This window comes from Aulonocara sp. 'chitande type north' Nkhata Bay, linkage group LG15, assembly GCF_057382095.1.
Source record: "Aulonocara sp. 'chitande type north' Nkhata Bay isolate Kocher_YH1m ecotype deep benthic linkage group LG15, A_spYH_male_GT1.1, whole genome shotgun sequence".
Taxonomy (NCBI): domain Eukaryota; kingdom Metazoa; phylum Chordata; class Actinopteri; order Cichliformes; family Cichlidae; genus Aulonocara; species Aulonocara sp. 'chitande type north' Nkhata Bay.
The window spans coordinates 11,430,398-11,443,414 of record NC_141358.1 but is presented as its reverse complement, the minus strand read 5'-3'; the positions used below and the strand labels follow the sequence as shown (position 1 = coordinate 11,443,414).

The 13,017-nt window shown below is 39.4% G+C and overlaps 1 protein-coding gene across 3 annotated transcripts in view; it reads right to left on the bottom strand.

Moving 5' to 3' along the window:
- Positions 1 to 12,522, bottom strand: part of slc22a16 (solute carrier family 22 member 16) — an 81,189-nt gene extending 68,667 nt beyond the window's left edge. The window contains exons 1-9 of one of the 3 annotated variants that reach the window (XR_015125033.1): positions 12,410 to 12,522; positions 9,573 to 10,049; positions 8,572 to 8,689; positions 5,804 to 6,365; positions 4,345 to 4,472; positions 3,056 to 3,165; positions 2,590 to 2,689; positions 2,220 to 2,451; positions 165 to 914 (exon numbers count right to left, since the gene is read on the bottom strand). Coding sequence is in view for 1 of the 3 variants with exons in the window: in XM_086264140.1 (XP_086120266.1) it covers positions 2,284 to 2,451; positions 2,590 to 2,689; positions 3,056 to 3,165; positions 4,345 to 4,472; positions 5,804 to 6,365; positions 8,572 to 8,689; positions 9,573 to 10,049; positions 12,410 to 12,453 (1,707 nt within the window). In the remaining 2 variants the exon portion in view is untranslated. Of the gene's footprint in view, positions 1 to 164; positions 2,452 to 2,589; positions 2,690 to 3,055; positions 3,166 to 4,344; positions 4,473 to 5,803; positions 6,366 to 8,571; positions 8,690 to 9,572; positions 10,050 to 12,409 lie in introns of those variants that run through there. The other 2 variants (XR_015125034.1, XM_086264140.1) reach the window with 2 other exon arrangements.
- Positions 12,523 to 13,017: the final 495 nt, after the last annotated feature.

Here is a 13,017-nt window from a genome sequence, read left to right as displayed (position 1 = left end):
CTGCTTTATGAGCACAATGTGAATGTGTGAATATTTCCAGCACCTTGTTGAATATATGCCACAAATAACTAAAGCTGTTCTGAACACAACAGGTGCTCCAACCGAATACTAGCAAGGTGCACTCAATAAAGCGTAAATAGTCATCACTCATTGTAATACTCAAATGTTTTTTTATTTAAATCTTGAAAAATTTGAGTGACAAAATGTTTTTGGAAATATCCACAAACATTCATTACATTTTCAGAATTTTGGCACATCGTCAACAACAGGAGATAATCACTTACATGAAGCAGATTGATAACAACATCCTTACATCCTTACTCGCTCCATTTAGCCCAGTAATAGCCCCCACTCTATTTGAGGCACCAGTATCACGCCAGAACTGGAAGTTCACGTTAGAAGAACTCATGTTTAGTACTTTTCCATACACATAAGCACACACACATAAAAACTGGTAGTTTTCTCCTGAAAAGTTGAACACAGAGGACCTTTATGTATTCGGTAATGGCGATGGGAATGTCACTGTGGCTGTGGGACTTCCCCTTCACCATCAAACACAAAGCTGTTAATGTATATAGGCACCGTATCCTCAGACCTGCTGTATTATTTTTGCATTTCCAGCACCAAGTTCAAACTTTCCTTATTGACAAATGGAAGGAATTCACTTGCTCCTTTACCGAGGTTTATAAAGTCTCTTTCTGTATCACTGTAAAACTGTGCTAACTAAAGCCAGTTCATATGAACAGAATGAAAAAGCCATAAACCCCAGTGTCAATCCTCTGCATATTTATTGTAAATCAAAATAAGACGAGGATGCTATTAATGGAAAAGTCCATACTGTTGATTGCAGACCAGTCACCAGTTTTAGAACACCAGCCGCTGTTCTTTTTCTCCTTTGGATTAATGCACCATAACTGTAACATAATATTGTAAATCAGGTATATACAGTACATCTCCACAGTGTTGTGGTCCATCCCTGTATTTGGTCCAAACATCTGGAGATCATATTTGACTCTTGAAGACTCTATAAGGTACTATTATGCTTCTTTTCTTAATCTGCCTAGCGTCTGATTGCATATAAGCGCATATAAAAAAAATCTTAACTTGACTGTTCTACTCAGTTATACCCACACATGCACACAGATTAGATAACAAAGGCATAGTAAAGCTCAGCAATGGCATCTTAGACAAGATGAGCAATTAAAAAACTCCTGCACACTGTTATTGTGATCGCCGTAATGTTTATGGGTAATTAGAAAATTCATTAACCTTTAATAAAGGTCACAATAATAGGAAGAAGAAGAACTAATAAAGGTCTAACAATGGTGTGCAAAACTTTGCTCTTTTGTTACCTTTAAATATTTGATCTTTAACAAGAGGCAGTTGAGGATAAATCCAGTGATAGATTCACAGCAAAACTGATGTCCTGAGATTAAAAGAAAGCCTTAAAAGGCAAGTTGAAGGCACTTATTTAATATTAGAATAATACATTCTAGATACACGACATACGATTTATTATGGTATAAAATAACCAAGGCACTGCCATGATCTGGTCAGATGGTCGGAGATGCCAAAAAATGTGCAGCAGTTTAGCTTTGATAACTTTGTTTTAAAGGATGACTTGGTTCAGTACAGCTGGAGTCTGATTTTAATAGTTTTGGTCATCACTTCTTGTCGGTAATATAAACACTGTGGTAAGAGCAGGAGGATACCCGCTGAAACACTGCTTGAAAGAAGCCCAACAGGGCAAGAAACACCTGACGACCTAACATAAAAATCTGCTTTTGTTCTGCCTATAACTACAAAAACTTCATTTGATTTAAAAATAAATAAAGTCTTTCTATTGTCTGTCATGTCTGTCTTATTTGTAGCTGTGTTCCAAGAAATTTTGAAAAAATTTTTAAGTACAAAGTTAAAATCAGTAATAGAAATTATGATCGAAACTACAAAAAAGACTCAAAGTATGCTTTCACAAATTACCACACATGGCACATGATTTTCATTGTTTTGTGGTGTTTACATGATAGAGCAGAAGATTGTGAGGAAGTTCTCAGGCCTCCTAAAATATCAAGCTGTTGGTCACTTTACAGAACAAAATGTCAACAAAAAAGTCACTTCACAAGTTATCATAAAAACGTATCTTTTCTTGTTTTTCACTTTTTTCCAACCATCCTATTAATCTATGTCGTTTTTGTTTCCAGGTATTTAACTGTTGTTACCTCGTCTCTCTTCCACAGCTTGTCTCCTTGTGTGTAGATCTCTGTGTTCCCTGAAGTGTACGGCTCAAGCTTTTGCTCCATGCTGGTTCAGCTCCAGTCTGTCGTTCATCTTGCTGGGCTTACGTCCCAGAGATTCAGCCTCTTCCAAGGTGGTTGTCAGAGGTTTGCCAAGGGTCTCAGGCAGAAACAGTGCGAGTACTCCAAAAATTAATGCCAGGATTCCTACAATAAGCTAAACACAGGTTGTGATTGAGAAAAAGGGGGGAAATTTTTTAATTTAGCAGTGCTGCCAGGGTAAACTTAGAAATAAACTATGATAAATGAGAACAAATGGAAGTTGACAGCTAAAACATTAAATGCATTTCTATACCTGAGGTAGGTAGATCCAGATGTCAGCCAGGTAGACACAGAAAGGGGCCACCACACTGCCGACACGGCACATCATACTGCCACTACCTACTGCCAAAGACCTGGAGGAAGAGCAGCATTACTCCCTCTGTTAGAATTAATTAAAAGTCGGAATATTACATTGATTTCAGTTTTTAAATTTAGTTCACAGGTCTAGCTAGTTCTAAAGTGGAAGATTCAAACATGAAACTTTGCCCTTAATATAGCAGCAAAGTACAAACCCCTATTCCAGTAAAGCTCTCAAGAACAGAATGCAATGATTTCCAAATCAAATCAACTTTAACCTGAAATTATGGTTGTATATGAATGCATGAATTTTCTGTTTCACGTATAAAGAGTTCTTTAGTTTTTGCAATATGAAAAAAATAATAGTTTTAGCAGTTTTAGCAAACCCTTAAAACAAAAACAAAACTCTTTAGCGTGCTTACCTGATGATAGTCGGGTAAAGCTCGCAGGTGTAGAGGTAGATGAGACCAAAGGCAATTGCAATAGCAAACTTTCCTATCATACTCAGAACAATAGTTAGGATCTCTATGTCCTGTAGAAATGAAGAGAGAAAGAAAAACAAAGAGAAAGACAAAGATTTCAATTCAATTTAGCTTTAATCACGTAGCACCAAATAACAAAACTAAATTCCAGGTGCATATACTACTTTTAAAAACTCAAGAAAGCACAAGTAAGTACTTGTACTTAAGTACTTGTACACCTGATTGCCCTTGCTCATCAGAGACTTAACGAACTTAATAAGTGTTGCTCTGTCAGTCACTATAATTTAATTCATTATTATACTCTCTGACAAGTTCTGATTGTGTGTCAAACATGCCCTTGACTTAAAACATCCATAAAAACATACATGTTAATATATGGTAACTAAGTGAAGAATAAGCTTGAATGTAAAATGAAATGTATTTGATTATTAATTCCCATTGACTACAAAGCAGTGTATAAACTGTATACAGCCAAGCTATCGTGTGGTTTCTATTAAGAAGTGCTGGAAACAAACTGGAACTTAATGAGACTGCAACTGGATTCATGACAGCTGGAATGAACAGGTGTGAGTAAAAGGGTCGCTACTGCCGTGTCAGCAGGGTTGCATGCTGCTATTTTTTTTCCATCTTTCACTGTTTGCGTGGCTCCTAAGATCAAAGGTCATATTTATTTAAAAATGAAGTACCAGCTGTTTGCCAGCTCATCCATGAACAGTGCTAATTTGGGTCAGAGCTCAGAACACATGTTGGGAGCTTCAAGTGTCGGATCTCATTAGTACTGGTCAGTGATCACAAAATACATCGCAATAACAGTCGAGTTCATTAGAGTACAAGTACTTTAAGTAACTCTATGCTATATTTATTCTATCTTGTAAGCAGTAGCATCACTGTCACATGTGTAAAGCTCCACATGCAGTTAGGATGCAGGATTACAAGCATGGCTCATTTGTAAGAGTTACCAAGACGAAGCCTCTTCCCTCCAAAAAAGACATGGCGGTATAGCTTAGGATTGCAAAGTTGCCTCAGAACTTAACACATGTTAGAGAGAGTTTCTTAAAGTACATGTACTTGTACAGTTTGGACTGTCTGATTTATCGCCTTGTCACTGGGCTGGTACTGTTGAACTCTGACACTTGCACCTAAAGATGACTGCAGATTTCTGTGAACAGCTGAACTTTTTTTTGGTGGTGGGGGGTGGGGGTGGGGGTAGGGTGCATCTCTGTACGTACAGCAGGTACCACAATAATGAGAAAACAGGCGACCGCAGCCAGGAGCAGAGATGGGGCACACGTCTTCTTCCTTCCAATCCGATCCATTGCAAAACAGCCAACCAGATAAGAGGGGAGCTCCACTGCACCTGGAAACAACCAACCACAGCCGCTCTCTGTCAGGGGTTATCACTGGCACTGACAGTGACATTCTATCTGGAGGACCTAAATAACCATCTGAAAAGCTGCCTCCCAGATATGCTCTTCACTGTGCCTCTAATGGAAGTAAATGGGGATCACTCACTAAATATTCCTCTGGCAATTAAATGATCAAGATTAAAAATACACTTTCCGTTGAGCGTGAAGATACAAGACAATTCATTTAAAACAATTACTTTGTGACTTGAATTAACATAATTTACAATTATATTTCTAAGCAGTCATCCTGAAACACATTTCAGCAGTCATTTTGATGTTAACCTCAATTTCAGTGATGACCTAGACATCCAATCTGCATGTTAAGAATCAACAGTCAAATCTGAAAAAAACCTTCAAGTTTACTGTCCTGAATGGAAATCTACTGGAGAGTTGTGAAATGCAAAAAAACCCCAATAAAAAACCCAAAAACAAGCCAAACAACATCATTATCCAATCATGCTTCTAGACTCATGACAGTTTTAAGGGAGAGGTGGCAGAAATATTCTTCTACTCGACCTCTAGGTAAAGATGGAGGTAAGTGGACTTTTTCTTGGTCGACTTGGTTACACATTTGGTTATCTGCCACAATCTTTACTCTTATCTAATGTCAACAATTTCCCTTGTGGGATTAATAATCTACCTACCTACCTAAGTCACAGCTAGTAATAAATTCTGCAAACTTATTTTATAATTAAGTGATCGTACTGTTACATCCCCCAGGAGGATGTCTCTTCTCCCTATTAACCTTTTGTTTTGTCCAGGCTCCACCTCCTCTGTCCTGAGTCAAAGGTTAAATAAAATCCCGTGTTTTCAAATAGCATTACATGAACACTATATCAGTTCAACTAAAAGATGTTTGTTAGACTGTAAATCCTATTTTCTCAATCAGACAGAAAACCACGAGGAAGCCATTTAGCTTAAAGATGGAGCGCTGCTATTTTTGTTGAGTCCTCGCAGTCTGATTTCACTCTCGGTTACATATACAGAGCACTAAACAAAGCAAAGTAGAGGAACATATCATTTTTACTGTGTTTGAAATTTCCACATAAGGTTCTGCTCAACTTAGAAGTAGCAAGAGTTGTTTTTAGATTAAACAGGTGAACTAAATCATCTCCAGACTCACTGGAAACACTCTGAAGTAGAGTAAGAAGCAGAGACACTATTCTACATCTGACACCAAAGGTAAAAAAAAAAAAAGTGCCAATATGATCACAATATTAAATACATGTTTATAGTTTTGCAATCTCAGTACCAAATTCACACTCATGTGACAATCACTTACCAGCAAGGAAGAGGTTAACATACTGGTTTCCTCCCAGATTTACTGAGCCCAGAGAGAAGACGTAGTAGCCCAGACTGCCGATGAACCAGATGGCCCACACTGTGCATGTACGACCGGCCATCCTCCAGCTGCCAAACAGGTCCACGATGGTCAGCTTCTTCTCAGGCTTGGATGACTGCTCGTCTGTGTCTCCCTTCAGCAGACTTTTGCCATCTTCTCTCTTCCCTGGCTCCAGGAGATCCTCAGCTTTCAGCCTGCATTCAAGGCCGTTGACGCGGGCAATCACATTCAGCAGTTTCTCAGTTTCCTCATAGCGGCCCTTGGCCATCAAGTAAAAGGGAGTCTCGGGAAACTTCCAGCAAAAGAGCAAGAAAGGTGCGGTGCATACGGAGAGGACTATCTGGTAGATCCACCACACCCGCACCAGGTAACCAGTCAGAGCCACCATCATGACGCCAACAGCAAAGGCTGCATGCACATGCATCGATGTCCATGTGCGTACCTTGTTGCCAGTGAACTCTGTTACATAGACAAAGACCACCACCAGATAGCCACTAGACACCTGTCAAAAGCAAAGATGAGAAATAGGAACTAGTCATTTTAATAGCAGTTTAATAGCAGTTTTCCACAGAAAACAGATAAAGTGGCCAAGAAATGAAAATGTAAAAAAATAAAATAAGAGATGGACAAAATGCCCTTCTAACATGTTACAGATGTTGATGTTGTATATAGTACTGTGCAAAAGTCTTGAGTCATCCATCATTTCTTAATATTTGGTTTCCAAGGAGCTAGACTTTCTTAAGATTTTTAAAGTGCACTTGAGAAACAGGCCTTCTGAAGTTTTTCTTTGGACATTGGCTGCTTTTTCACTCATTTTCAGTCCAGACTTTTTACCTGACCTGGTGGCTGAAATTTTTTGCTTTTGTTTAATTTGTCTTTGGGAGGTTTGTGGTTTTTGTTTCTTTGTTTGTTAAGCCACTTAACACTGACCTATGAATCATTCAGGGATAAACTGGGGGGAAAAGACAGCAAAGATCTGAAAGATAGATCTGGTCAATCAGTTGATCCATTTACTGTTGGTTACAGCCTCACCAGAAACGGTCTGAGTGGAAAGGTGGCTGTCAAGAAGGCATTCTTATGAAAGGGAAATGGGAGAAAAGGCAGAGGTATGCCAAATTATAGAAGACTTGAACTGAATTTGAGTGGGAACAGATCTTATGGAGTAATGAATCGAAATTTAAATTTTTTGGTTTAAGTCATCATCAATATTTACAGAGGATGTCAGTTCAGTGGTACAATAGCGACTGTCTGCAGCCATCTTTAAAACACAGTGTCGTGGTTTGGGGTGGCGTTTCAACCAGTGATGTTGGGGATCTTGTCAAAATTGATGGATATTTGAACACCATCAGATTTTGATCCACCATGCAATACCGTTAGGAAATAATGTAATTGCACTTCATTTTTCATATTGGCAATAATCCTAAACCCATTTACACCTGGACAGAAAAAAAAATCACAGTGGAACACTATTAGTCGTGGATTGGCTTCCCCAGAGTGCTATGGGATCATCTTGATAGAGAACAGAACATAAGACAGCCAACATACATAGAAGAGCTTTGAATGTCCTTCACGCTGCATGGAGAACTATTCCTGTAGACAACTTAAAGAAATTACTAAAAAGTGAGAGTTCAGGGTCTGTCAAAGAATAAAGGTGGTCATACCAAATATTCCCTAAAAACTTGTTAGACCTTTGCAGAATCTGTCCTATTTATTGTATTTCCTTGTATGTTAGCTCATGTTTCAATAAACAGCTGCAAATGCTGAGTGAGAGGTGGCTTGAGACTTTTGCACAGTACCATAATTTGTCCACAAGATGGCACTCTGCAGCTTCCCTGCTGGCAACCGTGTTTGAAACGCCCAACAACCAGCTAATCCCAACAGAGTCGGACAGAGTATAAACAAATAAGCAAATAACTACACATAACAAATGTTAGGGAAATCTGTTTTGGAAAATATCGGTCGATATATTGGAATATCAGATTTTTAAATCAGCAAATATCTGTATTAGTCTTTTAAAACTTATGTTCCTCAGACTTTAAATATAAGGTTATGATCATGCTAGTAAACCTGAAGTATATCCTTTGTGTTCAACCTTATGAACTTATGAACAAAGAGAAACTGACTGCATGCTCTTGTTGTACACAGTACCAGCACACAACAAATTTATAGTTCATAGTAATGATTTGGGGATAAGTCTTTGTAGGTTTGCCGTGTGGTTTCATAGTGTAGCTGTGCAGTATCAGTGTACAAGGGCCTGACTCTATGTGAAAAACAACAGCTGTAGCTGCCCTACCACTGCTAATGTACTGACATGTGGACTTGTAACCATACAGACCGCCTTCCTTAGGGGTGTTAGTTTAAGCAGATATGAAATAATCTGCATCTAAAGCAAACAAACCCATGTTTAAATATAAAGACAGAAACTAAACCTGTTTGTCACTGTTTGTGTCACATTTCCTTAAATTACATATTTAAGGAGTATTTTTGGTTTGCATGTTGGCTTAGCTGCAATATGCCTACAGGGGGTGTATTCAAGTATATTACCTGAGAACATTAGGGACTGGACAAGAGGTTGTTTAGCTGAGAAACATCCACTGGTGGCTGTTTGCAAGAAGAACATTGCAAATATGCCACTTCTCTTGTCCCACGTTGGCTTTTTATAAAACACACGCACGCACAGGTACGTAACCATTCACAACCGTACCCACCATAGCAAGGAGAAAGCGGAGCACCACAAAGAAATAGTAGTTTCCGGAGAATGCTACAGCTACTCCGAACCCAAACTGACAAACGCTGGTGAGCATCAGAATCTTCACACGCCCAACTCTGGTGGAGAGAAAGAAAACTATGTGAAAAAGAATTACAGAGACAAGCAGACCAATAAAGGAAGAGAAAAGAGCTTGTATATTCAGTTAAGGAATCGATTAAAAGGGGCTTATAAAGTTGTCACAGTCGCACGTGGTTTTAAATCATTTCGACAGGAGTGCTTGACAGGAATATGATACTTGTGCATGAAGTTACGGAGAAGACTGACTGCTTTCTGCTAAAATTTACTGCTGTAAATGGTAAATGGCCTGATTCTTATATAGTGCTTTTCTACTCTCCCGAAGCTCTTTATATAACAAGCCTCATTCGCCCATTCATGCAAGCATTTTTTTCACTTTTTTGCTCAAGTGCTTTCTATCTAACAATCAAACGAATTCGCATTCGGAGAGCAACTGGGGTTTAGTTTCTTGCCAGAGGATATTTGGCAAACAGACTGGAGCAACCATGGATCGTACCACCAATCTTTCGATTAGTAGGTGACCTGCGCTACCTCCTGAGCTACAGCCACCCCTGCACATGTAAATGCTAACCACTCAAATCTGGCTTTGCATTCTGCTCCAGTCATTACCTTCCACTTCTTTTTCCCCCAATCTACATCAACTATGCTTTCACTTGTCCTGCCTCATTTTCACTATAATAATTTCTTTCCACTACCTTCTTGACCTAATGTGAAGCCATACATCCTGAAATTACAACTACATGAATTACAACTACTTTGGCAAGTTCCTTTTTTTTTTTTAAACATATAGTCTATGCCAGGACAGCCCTTCCTGTTTAAAACTTAACTCAAAAAGTGTCACATGGTAACATTTAACCCCTGTCTTTGACTCTACATGTTGCCTGAAAATAACCTTGACCTCATCTTACAGCAGCCCCTGCTTACCTGTCAGCAACGTCCCCAAACACCAGCGCTCCAATCAGCACCCCGAGCATGAATGTGGGCTGGCACAGCTTGGCCAGCCACTCTTTATCACATACCAAGTCCCAGTCGGTCACAATGCTTTGGTAAACTTCGGTGTGGTCATAAACAAAGTTCCCTGTACATTCTTTCACTGTTTTGTTGCCATCGAAGTCATACGAAAAGTGTGTTGGGTTGATGCGAAGGGTGCAGCGGCACCGGCTTAGCTCCCACTGTTCTCCTTCTGCTGTCTTCACCACCAGTGGTCCACTACCTGATTTGAAGACTGGTAAGATTTCTTCCAGGCTGCTTGCCGTCACGTTACCATACAGAACGTCGGTGATGTTGCCGGGCACGCTAGACACAAAAATTGGAGTTTCCACCAGAAAAACTGAGGCCAGGTAGTGGATTCCACAAGCTATGGCCTGGAAGACTGCTGCAAAGTACAGACATGCCTGAAATCTGGACAGAAGGAGAATACAGGAAAATTATTGTGGTGATTTTACAGTATCACCACAAAAACAAAAAACTTCTACAAAGGCAACCTTAATAGTTCAACTTTTAATGGAATCTAAAAGACATTTCCAGGTATCCAACAGCATTATCGTTTCAAGACAATTGCTTTGAATGTAGTAATTTATTCAGAAAACAAGTCTATATCCAGTGTTGGGGAGTAACGGAATACATGTACCGCCGTTACGTATTTAAAATACAAAATATGAGTACATGTATTCCGTTACAGTTACCGTTTAAAAAGGTGGTATTCAGAATACAGTTACTTTGTTGAAATAAGTGGATTACACGGCGGTACTTTCCTGTTTCATATTGTCGCGGGTCAGGACTGTTTGGGTTTTGTTTGACAGCTATGTTCTGTTGTTCCAGGCGTTACGGTTGCCATGGTTACAGGGTGATGCTCTCTCTCTGCGTGTTTCCTGGGTGAGAGAGCACTTTTTGTTGTTGTTGTGCTAAGCTAATAGGCAGAATGCTACAGGTATAGCTCTAAAGAATGTAGCATCATAGGCAGTGTAGTCCGTGCTCAGTGTTGGGAAGGTTACTTTTAAAATGTATTCCATTACAGATTACAGTCAAAGGAGCTTGCAAAGAAAAGCGTCTGGACTTCTTTAAGTTGCTTGAAGACGTTTCACCTCTCATCTGAGAAGCTTCTTTAGTTCTAAGGTCAAATGGTGGAGAGTCCCAGATATAAACCTAGTGGGAGTGACCCCCCACAGAGGGAGAACTGAAGAAGCCAGAGGATGAGAGGTGAAACGTCTTCAAGCAACTTAAAGAAGTCCAGACGCTTTTCTTTGCAAGCTCCTTTGACTATGATGACCTGGATGACTGAGAACCTTCACAGACATATTACAGATTACAGAATACATGCCCCAAAATGTATTCGTATTCCGTTACATTACTCAATGAGAGTAACGTATTCTGAATACTTTGGATTACTTAATATATTATCATGCTGTTTACAACTACGTGAATGTACTATTGCTGTGTGATTTATTACTGTTACTGAAGGTCTGCGGCTCCGAACCATAGTAAAGGGACCTCTGGCTAATATGGTGGGTTCTGTGTCGGGCTCTTAGCCGAAAAATAGCTTTACTTTGTTGTGTGGGTCAACTTTGCTTGCGAGAGACAGAGAGAGGCGTTGAAAGGCTGCTCCAACGGAACTTATTGTTTTCAGAGGAACACGGTGTGCAGTCAAGTCTTAATAGCTTACTTACAACTGGGCTCTTCAGGCACTCTTCTTGGCTGCAGTGGTTATTATTATATTTACATGCTTCAGCTCCTGTTTTTGCTCGATGACAGCTCGTACTTTTCCTTTTTCTCCCTCCCTCGCTTGATGAACCAGCATGATAATATATTAAGTAATCCAAAGTATTCAGAATACGTTACTCTCATTGAGTAACGTAACGGAATACGTTACAGAATACATTTTGGGGCATGTATTCTGTAATCTGTAATGGAATACATTTTAAAAGTAACCTTCCCAACACTGGACATATCATAGACAGCATCTTGAGACACCCCTCATGCCTCGGTTTTCTTCCAAGGAGTCAGACTTTCTTGTCATTTTTAAAGTGACTTCGTGCAATAGTTGTCTGGGCTTTCTGAAAATCTATCCATGTTCTTCTTTGGACACTGGCTGCCTTTTTTTTTTTTTTACTGATTTTCAATCCAACCCTTGCTCCTCCATCTTCAAAATATAAAGAAATTAATGGTGACTCGCGATTTTAGCAGTGTACCCAACCTGTGTGGAAAGGTAAAACTTTTTTACCAGCTTTTTAATAAAACCCTAAACGTTTTTAGGTTAAAAAGTGGGAAAACAACTTGACTGATGGAGAGGTAGTCAGGTAAAACCAACCCGCACAGAAAGAAATAATTCTAGGTGTGTTTATTAAGTCATTTTGAAAAAGCCTACTAAAAACGAATATATAAACTTTATAGTTTAAATACATTAACCATGTGTCTCCTAAAGATACACAGGCCCATTTCTAACTGTAATTAGTTATTTTTCAAAATTACAAAGAGGTGACAAAAGTTTCTCTAAGCGAATGTCCACCCCCTTTTTGAAACATGGATATATCTGTATAGATAAAAAAAAAAAAAATACCGTATCATTGCTGTAAAACAAATTACGTCATCTCCCACTTTCAATAGTGTTTGTTTTCAAAATAGCAATGTGAAGTGGGATGTGTAATATTTACGGTTCTAAAGTTGGTGCCTCCTACCACAAAATTCCCCCCACTCGAATAAAGAATAAAGAAAATGTAAAGTTACAACTGACTATAGAGAAAACATGCCAATCCTCACGGTACCTTTTGAAATGTCCGAGCTCGTCGAATACTTTCTCCACAGACATTTTCTGACGGCGCGTTTGTGTGCGGTGGCTCCCGGTGCGTCTCTCCCTGGCGGGCAGCAGCTCCTGAGCGGATCAGCACCAAATAATGAACAGAGGCCTTCACGAAAGCAGGGTGGGAGGGGCAGACACATACACACGGCTATTGACAGACTCGAGCTCCTGGGGCAACTACCTTATAAGCGAGACGCTGGTGTTAAAAAAAAAACGCCCTCTCTTCTCTTCCCAGATATAATGAAATAGACAACTGCCCCAAATCTTTTTAATTTTTATTTTTAAACTAAGCGAGCCGCCCTCAAATCTGGACACATGCTCTCTACAGAGTGCAACACCTCAGCGATACTAAAATGAAAAAGTCAGCACAACACTTTTCCAGAATTGCGTCTTCATAATTGGTAACACGTGAATGGGTGGTTTTAATAAATAGACTGGTGTCTTTCCAACTTCAGATTCACTTAAAACCCCCAAATGAGCTGGGAAAATCACTGGTGATGATGATGACGTTTTGGAAACTTAAAGGTCTGTATGATGACTTAACATTTGTTTGATGACATCACCTCTTTGATT